At 43.8% G+C, this 15,601-nt stretch overlaps 1 protein-coding gene across 1 annotated transcript in view; it reads left to right on the top strand.

Annotated features, from left to right (window-relative positions):
• LOC141145293 (uncharacterized) overlaps positions 1-10,401 on the top strand; it is a 123,901-nt gene extending 113,500 nt beyond the window's left edge. Inside the window, exon 11 of the mRNA XM_073631858.1 lies at positions 7,236-10,401. Coding sequence (XP_073487959.1) covers positions 7,236-7,409 — 174 coding nt within the window. The 3' untranslated portion in view covers positions 7,410-10,401. The remainder of the gene's footprint in view (positions 1-7,235) is intronic.
• The last annotated feature ends 5,200 nt before the right edge of the window (positions 10,402-15,601 follow it).

Raw genomic sequence — 15,601 nt, 5'->3', positions numbered from 1 at the left:
ATCGGACTTTTGCTGGCTGAATTCCAGTCAGCAAAAGACTAAGAGCATGCTCTCAATTTTTCGGTCTGAAAAAGTTCCTATCCGAAAATGCGATCGTCTGTGGCAATTCTGACGCGCAAAATTCCTACACATGCTCGGAAACAATTTGACGCATGCTCGGAAGCATTGAACTTAATTTTCTCGGCTCATCGTAGTGTTGTACATCACCGCATTCTTGACGGTCGTAAGTTCAGCGAACTTTTGCGCGACCGTGTGTATGCAAGACAAACTTGAGTGGAATCCCGTCGGAAAAGCCGTCATATCTTTTTTCGACGAGAAGTCCGATCATGTGTACACGGCATCAGAGTAACAACACTAATGCCCCGTACACACGGTCGGATTTTCCGATGGAAAATGTCCGATCGGAGCGTGTTGTCGGAAATTCCGACCGTGTGTGGACTCCATCGGACATTTTCCATCGGATTTTCCGACACACAAAGTTGGAGAGCAGGAGATAAAATTTTCCGACAACAAAATCCGTTGTCGGAAATTCGATCGTGTGTACACAAATCCGACGGACAAAGTGCCACGCATGTTCAGAATAAATAAAGAGATGAAAGCTATTGGCCACTGCCCCGTTTATAGTCACGACGTACGTGTTTTACGTCACTGCGTTCAGAACGATCGGATTTTCCGACAACTTTGTGTGACCGTGTGTATGCAAGACAAGTTTGAGCCAACATCCGTCGGAAAAAATCCTAGGATTTTGTTGTCGGAATGTCCGAACAAAGTCCGACCGTGTGTACGGGGCATAACAGTGAAGTTTTAAATGATTGTAAAGGTAAACTTTATTTTTTTTTAAGGCACAGAGCAGCCGCGAACCTCTTCTTCCCGGTTCCCCGCAGGCGCTCCTGGCCCCTCCTCTCTGTCCAGTGGTGCGTGCTCGCTCCCAAGCCCTACTGCTGTGTCAAGTGACAGCAGGACTCGGCCCCGCCCCCTCGCCACTTGTTTGATTGACAGTACTGGGAGTGGGATGCACCAGCAAAGCCAGTGAGACATGGAAGTTAGGGGATGAAGAGCTGCAGACGTCCACAGCGCTGGGTCAAATGAGGCTCAGGGGTAAATAGGGGGGGTGAGGGGGTTGCTGATACATAAACATTTTTTACCTTAATGCAAGGAATGCATTAAGGTAAAAAATGCGTAGGCTTTAGAACCACTTCAACTTCTTCCTGCCCACGCTATAGACAAAGGAAAGCTGCAGCGCGGGCCTTAATTGCCGGGAGGGCGTCCATAGACATCCTCCCGAGTAATGCGCTGTCTGCGGGTCAGTGAGACTCGGCTGATCACAGATCAGTGTAAGGGGCCAATCCTGACATCTTACCATGTGATCAGCCAATGACAGCTGATCACGTGATGTAGACAGAAGATCGGTAATCAGTATTTTTTCTTCTCTCACGCTATCAGCCGGCTTCTGACATCGGTCCCTCACACGGAGAGCCGCGACTGCCTTATCTGTGCCCACCAGTGCCACCTGCCAGTGCCACCTACCAGTGCCCACAGTGCCACCTACCTTGGCCCACCAGTGCCAACTATCAACGCCCACCTGTGCTGCCAATCAATGCCCATCAGTGCCCCATCATCAGTGCTACCGATCAGTGCTGCCTATCAGTGTCATCTACCAGTGCCCATCAGTGCCACCTATCCGTGCCGCTCATCAGTGCCACCTATCAGTGCAAGGGTGTCTACAAGGTTTAGGAGTGTGTCTATGGGAATGTTTGACCATTCTTCCAGAAGCGCATTTGTGAGGTCAGGCACTGATGTTGGACGAGAAGGCCTGGCTCACTGTCTGCGCTCCAATTCATTCCAAAGGTGTTCTATGGGTTTGAGTGGACTCTGTGCAGGCCAGTCAAGTTCCTCCACCCCAAACTCGCTCATGCAAGTCTTTATGGACCTTGCTTTGTGCACTGGTGTGCAACACGAAGGGGCCATCCCCAAACTGTTCCCACAAAGTTAATAGCATGAAATTGTCCAAAATGTATTGGTATGCTGACGCCTTAAGAGTTCCCTTCACTGGAACTAAGGGGCCAAACCCAACCACTGAAAAACAACCCTACACCATGATCCCCCCTCCACCAAAAGATTTGGACCAGTGATTATAAGATTATGTGTGGGTCCTTCTGCTTGGCTCTGAATGATGACATCCAGGGGCGGGCTGGGCTGGGGACATCCCTTTGTGTGTGGCAAATTTAATCAGCAGAGAAGACCATAATTTTCCAGCTAACATCCCAGGAGCCTGTGCTGACTGGAGGTGATCACTATCTCTTCACAAATGGTCAGATTGCTGTACAGTTGAATTGTATGAGTTGTGCCACTATTTGTAAAGCACCATGTTACAATTCCATGTATGCAAATGCATGCAAAAACCTTGTTTTATTAGAATACTCTCCTGTACACAGTAACTAATAGGGCACCACTGAAGTAATGTGTACCACAACAAATTGAGTGGATTACCATCGGAACAGACTTCAGCAGCAGATGTATCCTGTAAAGATTATGCCTTCAATGTGTTTATAAAGGACTGGGGGGGGGGGGGGGGGGTGCAAGAATATCTCATCTTGAATCCTTTGTTTTATCTGTCTCCCTCTGACTTTCTCCATTTTTGGATTCACATGAATGCAACCTATTATATTCTAAACAATGTGTGTTATGATGCCCAGGCGATTTTCAATCCAGCCATTTATTTTTCTCTAGCTTTCTGATATTCCAATAGGGTCTAAGAAAACTCAAAGCATTTTTAGAATCGTTGATTTTTTTTCACGTGTGTTGTGTGTTTTTCTTTTTTCTTCTTTAGAACATGGAAAATTAATTACATGAAAATGTAAATGCAATCTTTTCGAAAGCAGTCCTTTTTCTAAGGTTCCAATGTATGTTCTGATTATATTGGAAAATATAGTAAATAAGTGTTTTTTGGCACAATTGAAAGAAAATTACTCTAATGCCCCGTACACACGGTCGGACATTGATCGGACATTCCGACAACAAAATCCTAGGATTTTTTCCGACGGATGTTGGCTCAAACTTGTCTTGCATACACACGGTCACACAAAGTTGTCGGAAAATCCGATCGTTCTGAACGCGGTGACGTAAAACACGTACGTCGGGACTATAAACGGGGCAGTGGCCAATAGCTTTCATCTCTTTATTTATTCTGAGCATGCGTGGCACTTTGTCCGTCGGATTTGTGTACACACGATCTGAATTTCCAACAACGGATTTTGTTGTCGGAAAATTTTATAGCCTGCTCTCAAACTTTGTGTGTCGGAAAATCCGATGGAAATGTCCGATGGAGCCCACACACGGTCGGAATTTCCGACAACACGCTCCGATCGGACATTTTCCATCGGAAAATCCAACCGTGTGTACGGGGCATTAGAATGATTTCAATTTAATGTAAAATACTGATGTGAAGTCATTGTATATGTGGCTTTCTTTTATGTTTCTATCAATAGTTTGTAAATATATATGTACATGGGGGCATCGTAGTGAGTCATTATATATGCAGGCTCTGCTTCCTGCTGGTGGTGATGCATGGTGGTGGTGGTTTACTTGTATTCTCTTTTCAGTTCAAATCTGTCAGTTTTCTAAGACTGCCCTTGTGGATAATTGATATAATTTAGCAGATTGCTGATTGTACTGCTCTTATATACTGATTGCCTCTAATGCCACGTACACATGGCCGGACTTCCCGACAGAAAAAGTGAGATGGGAGCTTTTGGTCGGACATTCCGACAATGTGTATGCCCCATCGGACTTTTTCTGTCGGCATTTCCAACGGACTCAGATATAGAACATGTTCTAAATCTTACCGTCGGAAATGCCAACGGAGTTTAGCCCGTTGGCAAGTCCGCTCGTGTGTACGCGGCATTGGAGTTGAATCCACAAATCTATATTAATAAATACAGTTACAGATGAGACATCCGACTAGTAACACTGAGATAGTCACACCAAAACTTACTGACAATTATTAGGTTGGTCATCCTTGAACTGATATCTGCCCAAAAACAACAAGCGTGAAGACATCTGATGCTTCTAGCATGACCCAAATGAGCATCTGAACAAAAATCTATCCTGCATCATACCGTTATATGCCTTCAAGAGGTTGCATGGCCAATGGTGATACCAGCGAATACAAAATACAAAAATCACCAGCACACTGATAGGTAAAGACCTAAAAACTTTACTGAGATACTAGTTGGATCTCTTTGTTTTTGTTATTGATGTTCTGATATGTTCTGTCTGTGTTATGGACCTTACCTTTTGATGTCATTCTTTGCCTACAATTTGTGTCCTAGTTGTGTTTGTGTCTTAGTTGTAATAACAGCATATTTAACACATGGACAGCATTAAAACGACCAACATTTTGGAGACACTGTTGCCTTTATCAAGATGACAAATGAGCAACTGTTGAAATGCTCAACCTATGTTTCTATGATGTTTGCAGAGACACATGCACAGTGCTTTCAGTCCATCACCCTTGTCCCCGACCCACTTACAGGGTGATTTTCTAACAGGCCACAAAATCTCCTGTGTGACAAGAACCAGAGGTACTCATTATTCCCCTCTAGCACAGCAGTAACATCTGATAATCGCTAGCCTTGTTAGAAATCAGGAGCATTGGTTGCTTTTATTGTGCTGGACAGTATAATGACTCAGAATGTGCCTACTTAAATTCCACTCAACCTGATTGGAGAGAAATTGTGTAGCACCCTCCTAGATTGGTGTTATGATTAGATAGATAGAGTTAAGGGGTGTACACAAAGGCCGAATATCGGGCGCCATCAGCTGGTTCAACCTGGCCGACATTTGGCCTGTGTGTACGGCAGCCAGTCCGACAGAAGCTGGCTGCTCGGCCAGCTTCTGTTGGAGGCGCATGACTGAAGTAGGTCTGTCAATCAGCACCCGATTAGCACTCTCAGCCATTGGCTGAGAGTGCTGAATGGTGTGTTCTGGCAGGGGGGGGGGGGGGGGGGGGGGGGGGGGGCTGCCTTGTACCTGAAGCTGTGTCTGTCTCTTAGAGGTCTATAGCAAATGTACCTTGCAGCTAAAGCTGTGTCTGTTTCTTAGGGGTCTATGACAGATGTAACATGTAGCTGAAGCTGCATTTCTCTCTTAGAGGTCTATGGCAGATGTACCATGTAGCTGAGGCTGTGTCTGTCTCTTAGAGGTCTATGGCAGATGTACCATGTAGCTGAGGCTGTGTCTGTCTCTTAGAGGTCTATGGCAGATGCAACAAGTGTCTGAAGTTGTCTCCTAGTGTCTGAAGTTGTCTCCTAGTGTTCTATGGAAGATGCTTCAAGTAGAGGAAGCCATGTCTGTCTCTTAGAGGGGTATGAAAGATGCCCCAAGTAGAGGAAAGAGTATAATTGACTTTTATTTCAAGTTTACTTGTGCTGGTTGTTAACATGGTATGGTGGAGCAGTAGTCCGATAACAGGTTTCCACATTTCTTTTTTCTATGTAGCCAAGTCCTGGGCCTCTCCAGGCTCAATGGTGACCTCTGGAGTTAGGGACAGCTGACATCCTTCTGTGTAGAGTGGGTTACAAGGCATGGTGGGTGCAATGTAAGGTAGATTAATGGGCGCCAGACACTTCTTGAATGCAAAGAGATTTATTGTCTCTTAAACAGAACTGTGGGAGAGAGGGTTTAGGGCCAGGACACCCTTTAGTAGTTTCAGTGTTAATTAGCATTCTCTGAGACTTCTATAGGTAAACAGCCATGCAGGGAAAGGCACCCAGCCGGACGCCACATCTGCATGTGTAGACACGCTGTTTCCTATGACAACAATCTTGAACGGTTTCTAACAAAGGTTGCACTTAATTCTTTCACTTCCTGCACAAGCTCCTTTTTCGATCTTCACTCAACTGAGCTCCCATTCTATCACCTAGACCCGCTGATCCACTCCCACTGGATCTCCTAAACTCTTCGAATCCTCTCACTGAGTATCTTCCTCAAGCGTCGCCCCTGTGTCCCTGCTGGATCCCTAGCTTGGCACTTACAGATACTCCTCAAGCGTCACCCCACTGGCCTGCTCGATCCCTGGCTTGGCACACAAGACTGCTCTGCAAGTGTCACCTCCGCTGGCTGGGTCCCTGGCTTGACATCTGCTGAAGTTTCCCAATACTTCACTGTCCCTGGCTGGTGAGAATACTGCTCTGGCACTTGCTTCAGCTACTCCTACTCCTACTACAGTGGTCCCTGGTAACAAGGTGGATGGTCCCTTAGTGGCGACAGCTTCCCCTCTACCTCCGACCACAATATGTTCTTTGGCTGGCAAAACTGTCACTTTTGGTTGGACTGCAAGCTGCAGTTCCAACTCTTCGCTGCTCTCTTGCTTCTGGATAGGCCCTCAGACAGCCTAGCAGCCAGATGTCCCCGGGATAGGCCTCAGGCTCTGGCCTAACAGCCAGGGGCAATACAACACATATCCACCCAGACAGCCGTCCAGGTGGCACAGAACCCCGATCACCTGACCTCACCCAAATAAACAGGCTCTCCCAGCAGGCCAAGGGACCCAAGAAGATCCCTGCCCATTGGCTGGGATACCCCATCTATTCCTAATATGTCCTTGCAATGCCCTTGTCTTATCTAGTGCCACCAGATACCCGGCCATCTAATGACAGAAGAGAGAAGTGCAGCAATTCCAGAATTAGGGTGGAATCAATTGATCTCCTATCAATTGGTCAAGGCAACTGTACCTGGCAGGTAAATTTACTAGCAACCCTGCCTAAACATCAGGGTGCTACATCTACATTGCCAGAAATGTAGCGTAATGTTTGTGCTGGTAGTATAATTGATTTCAGAAACACCCTGTGTTAAAAATAATATTCTGCTTTTTAATCAGGCCTAAGTTTTATACCATATGTTTTTAACACATTATTTTTAGGTTTAAAAAATGTGAGGGAATGTAAAAACATTAATATAACTTAGAGCTGACACACATCAGGCCTAGGTTTATCAAAAATAATTGTAAGTGTTGGGAATGCATTAAATACTGTGACAGTGACTTCAGCCAAAGCTGGAGATAAAACTGTCACATTTTATGTGCTTTAAGATCACAAGTCACTCATCCATGCACAATTCTACACTGCTGCCATCCCCTCTGTGTCCATTAATAAACCACCCTACCCACATCACACAATGGTACAGCATGTTAGTAATTCTGTACATTAAACAACAAATGTCTTTATTCTTCCTAGATTGCAGAGAAAAACGATGAAATCCGCCGCATGCAGGGTCATGTGGACAGCTTGTGCTCCGATTTCAATAGCCTGAAGCTCCACAGAGATCTGGATGAATCTTCTGGGAAACAAGCCTGGCAGCAGCTTTCTAGTATCCTATATGGTGTTGCAGCTAGAGATGTGCAAACCTAAAAAAATCTATTCTGTCTGTATGATCAGCTCTTGTGTTCTGTTTCTCTGGGTTTGCACCTTAATTTTTTGTTTTGTTTTTTCTTATGCTTTAAAACACTATTAGACTGATATACCTGACATATATGATTATATACCTACAGCAAGATGAGAGTTTCCATCCTTTTGTTATTCCGATACCAGCTCATGTGGCTTTTTTACAACACTGGTGACACTAAAGAGCTGGTGCAGGATTGTGGGATGGATTGTGTGCATCCCACCTACCCCCCTGGGTTTTGCTCACCGAGCTTGAACCCTGGATCATGCTTTCAGTAAAGAACTCACTTTCGAGGAGGGGAAGACAGAAGGGTCTTTGATTTAATAATTCTATGAATAAAGTGGAAATAAGGAAGTTTTTTTTTTTAGATTTTTGTATTTAAAGCTGATATGTTAGTTTTATTTTTAAATTATACCTTAAAGTGACCCTATCACCACAGGGTCACCGATTAAAAAAAAAAAAGAAGCCCAGCCAATGTAAAGAAGCACACCTTTACTTGCCTTTCCAATAGACTGGGTCTGGAACATCGCTGCATCATTGTTCTTCGGTTGTTGCAGGTATTCACACCCTCCCTATTGTCTGAATAACTGCTCCTTACTGCGGGATGTACAAACTGGTGGGAGGAACAACTGCGTGCAGTGGAAGGAGCAGGTGTTCGACCCATCTGGAAGAGTTGAATACCTGCAGCAGCCGGGAAATAGTGAAGCGGCAGCATTTCACGACATGGGCTCCCGTGAAGGTGAGTGTAGATTAAGTATAGAGATATAGATACTTCTTTACAGGGCTTATGGTGAGGTAGAAGTTCTATTGTCAAAGAATATATTCTGTCTACACACAATGGGAAAAAACATTTTATGGGCAGGGTTTGGTAAGTTCTATAAGGCTGGCCACACACGGCACAATTTCATAGAATGATCAAACCTCCAATTACATTTTTTTTGTCAAAATCACAAACTAACCTAAAGCTGGCCATAGACTGAGCGATTTTCTTTCCTGCAACCATGGATTGAAGGAAAGGAAATTGCTCGATTCCCCCATCAACACAGTAAGTGTTGTTTGGGGAATCCCTCCCGCAAAGCCATTGTGTTCTCCCGGCGGGGGAAGTTGTCCCCACCGGTAGAACACAGTGATTACTGCTAGCAGCTATAATAGCCGCCAGCAGCAATCACATGCAAAATCATACATGGTTTGAATCTCAGCCGAGATTCTAATGTCTATGGCCAGCTTAAGTCATAAAATGGAATTTTCAACTGACTGCTAGTAGATAGAATTAAAATTGTCCTGATATAACCTGGTGGAAAAATTTGATCACATTCAATAACATTTCCATGGGTTTTTTTTTTTTGTTTTTCAATTCAATCTTTCAATAAACTGTATTGAAACTGTCAGTTTATTGCCTAATCTACAAAATTCAAAATACAAAAAGTAGTAGACAGTAGATTGCTTAGGCATGCCATACACAACAGTGGTTGTAGGAAAGAAATTTGCATGAAATTTCCATCAACACAGACAGTGCTGACAGGGGAATCCCCTGGGCCGAGCAGTTGTCTCCAGGCAGGGAGGCAGGTGGGGGAAGCCCTCCCTGCCGGGAGGGTAAAAATGTTTAGGCTCTAGAACCACTTTAACGTGTATTTAAACCCAAGAAAAACATATCTCATCTTACTAGTAATTAGATGTGGTGGCTGCATTTGTTTTCTTTTTCCTTCTTTTTTCTTTTGTAACCCAGTGATCCTGCCAGTAACACACTTCCTGTCCTACGGTGACAATGTTCACCCACTGTAATGTATAGAGTTGAATCAGTGTCACCTTTGTAGTGTGTTAGGACTGCAGAACACCCCCGCCCTTCTCATCATCTTCATAACATATGGGGAAGTGTTTTGTAGTTCAGAGGTAAACTTGTTAGGGCTGATAATAGTTGAGATAATGCTGCAGAATAAACAGGGCAGGACTGGATTTCTGGCAGCACTAAGGCCCCTTTCACACTGGAGCGGTTTTCAGGTGGTATTGCGCTAAAAATACCGCCTGAAAACCGCCCCTAAACAGCCTCCGCTGTTTGTTCAGTGTGAAAGCCCGAGGGCTTTCACACTGAAGCGGTGCGCAGGCAGGGCGGTGAAAAAAGTCCTGCAAACCGCTTTTTTGGAGCGGTGAAGGAGCGGTGTATTCACCGCTCCTTCACCGCTCCTGCCCATTGAAATCAATGGGACAGCGCGGCTATACCGCGGTAATACCGCGGCTATAGCCGCGCTGTACGAGGGATTTTAACCCTTTTTCGCCCGCCAGCGGGGGTTAAAACCGCACCGCTAGCGGCCGAATACCGCTGCAAGAACGACGGTACAGCAGCGCTAAAAATAGCGCTGTTGTACCACCGACGCCCCCACCGCCCCAGTGTGAAAGGGGCCTAAGAGGTATTTTTTGCACCAAACAAGCAAATGTAACAAAATGCTTGCAATTGTATATTTACTAGACCAAAATGAAACATATAAGAGAAATTTATTGTTCGTGTTTACTTATGCTTTAGGTACTGTTTCAGCTGACACAGTGGTTTACTCTATTGCATACATACTTTTTTTCACTTTACACATAAAATATAAATTTTGTTTTAAAACAAATTTCCAATATCTTCTAATGCCATTGTATAGTTATTGTATTTGTGCCATTTTATACAAAGCTAATCGTGTCTACTGGAAGTATAGAGTAAAATGTAGGAATGCATTAAATATTTTTTGATAACCTTTGGATAAGATAACCTCCAACATGGTTTTGTTGATGGCCTAAAGAAGAGTTTAATCTGAAAATTCAGACTTGGAGACTTTTGGTGGAAATACTTTTCTTTAAAGACTGTTTATATTGGCATGATGATTCCCAATATTCTTCTTGAATGTGAATAATCAAATTAAAAAATGTGTATGGTGATTTAATAACCCATCTCCAAGCAAATGTGCCTGTTTTCAATTAAATGTATCTGAGTAATAATCAGAAGATTAACAGCAAGAATGTTCCTAAGTAGTCCATTAATATAACTCTGTTTTATGTAATATGATAAAGATGCAACACAATCATAAGTATTGTTATTGCATGATGTTGAATTTCAGACATCGAACAAACTGGTCTACCAAAAAGATGTAAAAATCAGTATCATCCGACAATGGTTATTAACAGTTATTATCAATAAGTGAATCATGGCAGAACATATGGGGGGGCTATGGATTCATTGGGGTTGATTTACTAAATCTGGAGCAATCAGAATCTAGTGTAGCTGTGCATGGTAGCCAATCGGCTTCTAACTTCAGCTTGTTCAGTTAAGCTTTGGCAAAAAAAGTGGAAGCTGATTGGTTTCTGTGCAGAGCTGTACCAGATTTTGCACCAGTTTTAGTAAATCCCACCCCTCTGTTACATCTGAACAAAATTATCATCATCACCAGAACAATCAGAACGATGAACAATTTTAGACATTTTACATAGTAATCATTTGCATTTATCTAATGTAGTTATGATCATTCATAAAGGTTTAATCTTTGCCGTATTTGTTAAAAAAAATACCCATCTATGGCTACCCTAAAGCTGACCATAGCTTGATTTTCTCTTGTTCAATATCAATCGATTCCTCCATCCATGCTAAATCTGGCCTAAATCTGGTGGTTTGAAATTCAGCGAGTTCAGTAGGAAGCTGCCAAATTTTGATCCATCTATGGCCACTCCCGCTTAACCAAAGTTGATTGAATGATCGATCATGGACTAAGGACTATGTTGAATGGGACTGCTGGAAGCCTTTCATTTGATCAGCAGCTTCAGTGCTGATCAATGTATTCTGACAGCAGAGGAGTCCCCCGCTGTCAGAAAACAATAGCACAGTAAGGGGGATTCCTCCATCCACCTCAGTTGTATGGATGGGGGAATCTGTTTGTACTGTTTCAATCAGCTCTCTGGCTGAACCAAAAAAAACCAAATCGTCTATGGCCAGCCTTAAGCTTACTACACACTGGCCGAATGTCGGCCCATGTGTATGGCAGCCGGTCTGAAAGAAGCCTGTGATTCGGCCGGCTTCTGTCAGATGAGTATGCTGGAAAACCAGCAGCCGACCAGCTCCCGATCAGCACTCTCAGCCAAAAAAATAGTGGTGTGTACTAGGCATAAAGTGGATGTAAACTTCCATCTTTTGCTTTTACTTATAGGTAAGCCTATAATAAGGCTTACCTATAGGTGGTGCGAATAAATCTCCTAAATGGGTGCTGTTTAGGAGATATTTACATTGCATGCAGCCAGTGACATCACTGGCGCATGCGCTTCGAAGAAATGGCCACCCGTGCTGTTCAGTGAACGACGGGAGTGACGTCATCGCAGCTCCGGCCAGTCACAGAGCCAGAGTCCGTGAACCTGGAAGCAAGACGGTTGAAGATGGGAGCCCCTGCAACGCTGACTTCTCAGTGCGGGAGGGCCTAGTTTTCAGGTAAATTTAACATAATGTGCTAGTATGAGATGCATATGCCTTTACCTTGCAGGTTACCAAAAACAAAAAGGCCAGCGGTTTACAGCCATTTTACCAGTTTGGATGGAGGTTTCTTCACTGCTGGCTATTGTATTCAGGAAGCCACCTTATCTAACAGGATGCAGTCACTGTTTGGCTGATAATTTTACACCTGGCTTAGTCAGTGTTTAAATTGACTTTTGCCAAGTCGGGTGGTGCTTAAAGGGTCATCCACAATTTAAATTTTGTCAGATTTAGCAGGAATCCACGGAAGTTTGATTCGTATACCATTGGATCGCATATGGCTTTACCATTGCAATGAGGATGCAGTGCAGAGAAACAGATTACACATGCCAGTGTGCACTCTAGTATGGGTCAGCTAGGGGCTGAAAGACAAGGCAAGAACCTCATATAGCAACAACTGTGGAGGCTGATAATTGAGACAAGGCAAGATGCTATGAAAAGGGCATTATAGGCTTATTTACTAAAGCCACCAGAAAGACAGAAACCAGTGCTCAGTGCTAGTAAACGCATGCAAAAGGTTGATCAAGAATTGGAGGTAATAATTATCTGCTTCTGCAGGCCAACATCCCTCTAATGTATGAAAAACACAGTTTTTTCCCCAGATATGGGACTTTAAAGGCACAGGCGTGTAACAAAGTATTAACAAAGGCGTGTAACAAAGTAGTATAAAATTCAAGTTTAATGGTATCAAAAAGTACATATAGCAAGACAAAGGTATAAAAAAACAAACAAAAACAATTTAAGCTAAAAGTGCTGAGCTAACACACAAAGGGGTAGCAAAGAGAACCATGTATATCAAAGCATAAGGCATAATATATTTTGAATAAAGGGATGCATTCACAGTTCCAACGCGTTTCGGAGTGACCTTGACTCCTTCAGGGTCATTCAGTTATGCAGTTTAATATAAATATAACCTAGATAAAGAGCAACTTAATCATCTGTCATACATCAAATGGCAATGAATGGAGGAGTTGCTGATGTCATACTCACAATGCCCACAAATCCATGAATCACAATCAGTCAGCACATGGGAGCAGAAAAAAATGGCGTGAGTGGCCCCAAAAGACCACAAACAAAGCATGTGCTGGGCACACCCAAGGAGATGGGTGCAGAGGAAAAGGTCTCAGGAACTGGAGCAGGAAACCCTGAGGGGGGAAGAGGTAAACAATTTTAAAAGTATATTAATAAAAAATGTCCATATAGGATTGCAAATAAAAAGTGCAAGGGTATATGATGCAGCCATATTGTGTTTTCACATTTACACATACCTGGAATGTAGTGAGTAAAGATGGAAGGTTCCACTGAATATTTGATAGACGGTTGTATCAAAGCCTCTAATAAGTGGTATATTTAATGGGCCAAGCAGTCATCAACTGGGGTCTGCCTGGAAATCCCTAATAGGAAGAAAGAGAATGTGAAATAGGTATGCATCAGATCCTAATGTCTATATAGTGTGATCTTACAGTGACAGTGTGCAGACAAATGCTCATGCAAGATGTATATACCGTACCTAGAAAAAATTCCAAATCCTAATATGGTTGCAGGGGTTCATATGAAGCTGTAAGGGCTCGTTTACACTTAGCACAGTAAAGAGCCTACCGCTTCAGCATGCTTTTATGATGTGTTTTTGATGCTTCGGTGGTGCTTCAATGAAGCTTCGGTGGTGCTTCAATGAATCGTCGGTGATGCTTCCGTATGCTCTTTTGAAGCTTTGTTGAAGCTTGGCAGATGCCCTGTGTGTGTGTGTGTGTGTGTGTGTGTGTGTGTATATATCTCATACCTGCAATTTCTCCAAAACAAAGCGAAGCTAAAGCTGAATTAAAGCCTCTCAAAAGCCATAGGTGCTTCAAGTGAGCTTTGTCGTAGAGTTCTATGAAGGCTTTGAAGATGCTTTGAAGCACCACTAAAGCAACATGGGGTATAATTTTTGAAGCGAAGCCAAAGCAAAGCAAATGCAAGGTGTAAACAGGACTGTAAGGTAACCATTTTTTTTAGTGACAGGGGCTTTGACTGGCATTCAGAGAACTTTAACAAAGACTGTCTGAAGCCTTGTTTTGAAGCAAGTGTAAACTAGCCATAAAAGAAGCCCACTAGTATCCCTTTTGCTGGGAAGACAGCAAATCGTGTACAATCTAGGGACGTGGAGAGTAAACACATAGATCACTGTCACTGGTATAGTTATGCCCTGTACACACGATAGGATTTTACAATGGAAAATGTGTGATAGGACCTTGTTGTCGGAAATTCTGACCGTGTGTGGGCTCCATCACACATTTTCCATAGGAATTTCCGATACACAAAGTTTGAGAGCTTACTATAAAATTTTCCAACAACAAAATCCGTTGTCGGAAATTCCGATCGTGTATACACAAATCCGACACACAAAGTGCCACGCGTGCTCAGAATAAATTAAGAGACAAAAGCTATTGGCTACTGCTCCGTTTATAGTCCCGACGTATGTGTTTTACGTCACCCGCGTTCACAACGATCGGATTTTCCAACAATTTGTGTGACCGTGTGTATGCAAGACAAGTTTGAGCCAACATCCGTCGGAAAAAATCCATGGATTTTGTTGTCGGAATGTCCGATCAATATCCAAACGTGTGTACGGGGCATAACGCTAAGAGACACATATCCAATGCTCCTGGAAATAGAGGAAAGGAACCATACCTATATATGTTTGTTGTCCCGATCTGCATCTTGGTGTGTGGAAGCACCAATAGCCATAGAAAGGGACATCAACTTCCCTCCCTTTTATATGGCTGTTGCCAATTAAAAGAGACCACCCCATACAGAGGTGGAGACATGGCTCCACGTGTGGAAGCGCAAGCTTCCTGGTCCACCAAAGTGGGAGGTCCCCCGAGTGTGCGGCACACCACGTCACTCCAAGCCCACAACCAAGATGTCGGCGCGGGCGGAGTGACGTCATGTGTCACGTTCCCGCCGACACACGAACGTGGGTCCAATGGCCGCAGGTGACATCACTGGGAGGGCATGGGAGGTGTCAATCACAGACATGAGCCTGCCCCTCACCAGAGGAGTAGACGCCTGTGTGGTGGACTGTAGGGGCACCGGTCCTCATGGTGGCAATTGCGGTGGGATAGGTCTAGTTGGAAAAAAGAGAAGCGCAGCTCCTGAACATGCACATCCTGGGGCACCTGCAAAAAGATGTTGCTTGGTCAAGGGTCCGGAAGGGCAGACAAGGCTGTCAGTGCTGTCCTGACCGTAGGCCAAACGGCCCATGCGTGCCAGGCATACATGAGACTGGACCCGCCCAGTAGAGACCTAAGGAAGGTTGGAAGGAAAAAATGTGTGTGACTCACTGATAGAAACATGAACTATGAGCATCATGATAATGAACACAATAGGACACAGGGCATACATCAAAGCATTGAACACCTAATTGGCATGGAAAACCTATATAGAATAAATCAATAATATAAAATATAAAATAAAAGATACATGCAGAATAAATCAATGACAGAAAGCAGTCCTAGGTTATATGGTGGTATCTATCTGTAAGATGATCAGAATATAGGAGGGAAAGGAGAAAAAATGGGCAACAAGAACATGAATTCCGAGGTACCCAATTATTTTTCCATACACCAGAGGTGAATCCCTCTAGAAATGGTTTGTAATTCACCGCCTTATTCAGGCCTGGGAAGTATG

This window comes from Aquarana catesbeiana, linkage group LG05 (assembly GCF_042186555.1).
Source record: "Aquarana catesbeiana isolate 2022-GZ linkage group LG05, ASM4218655v1, whole genome shotgun sequence".
Taxonomy (NCBI): Eukaryota; Metazoa; Chordata; class Amphibia; order Anura; family Ranidae; genus Aquarana; species Aquarana catesbeiana.
This window is presented reverse-complemented; position numbering and strand designations above follow the sequence as displayed.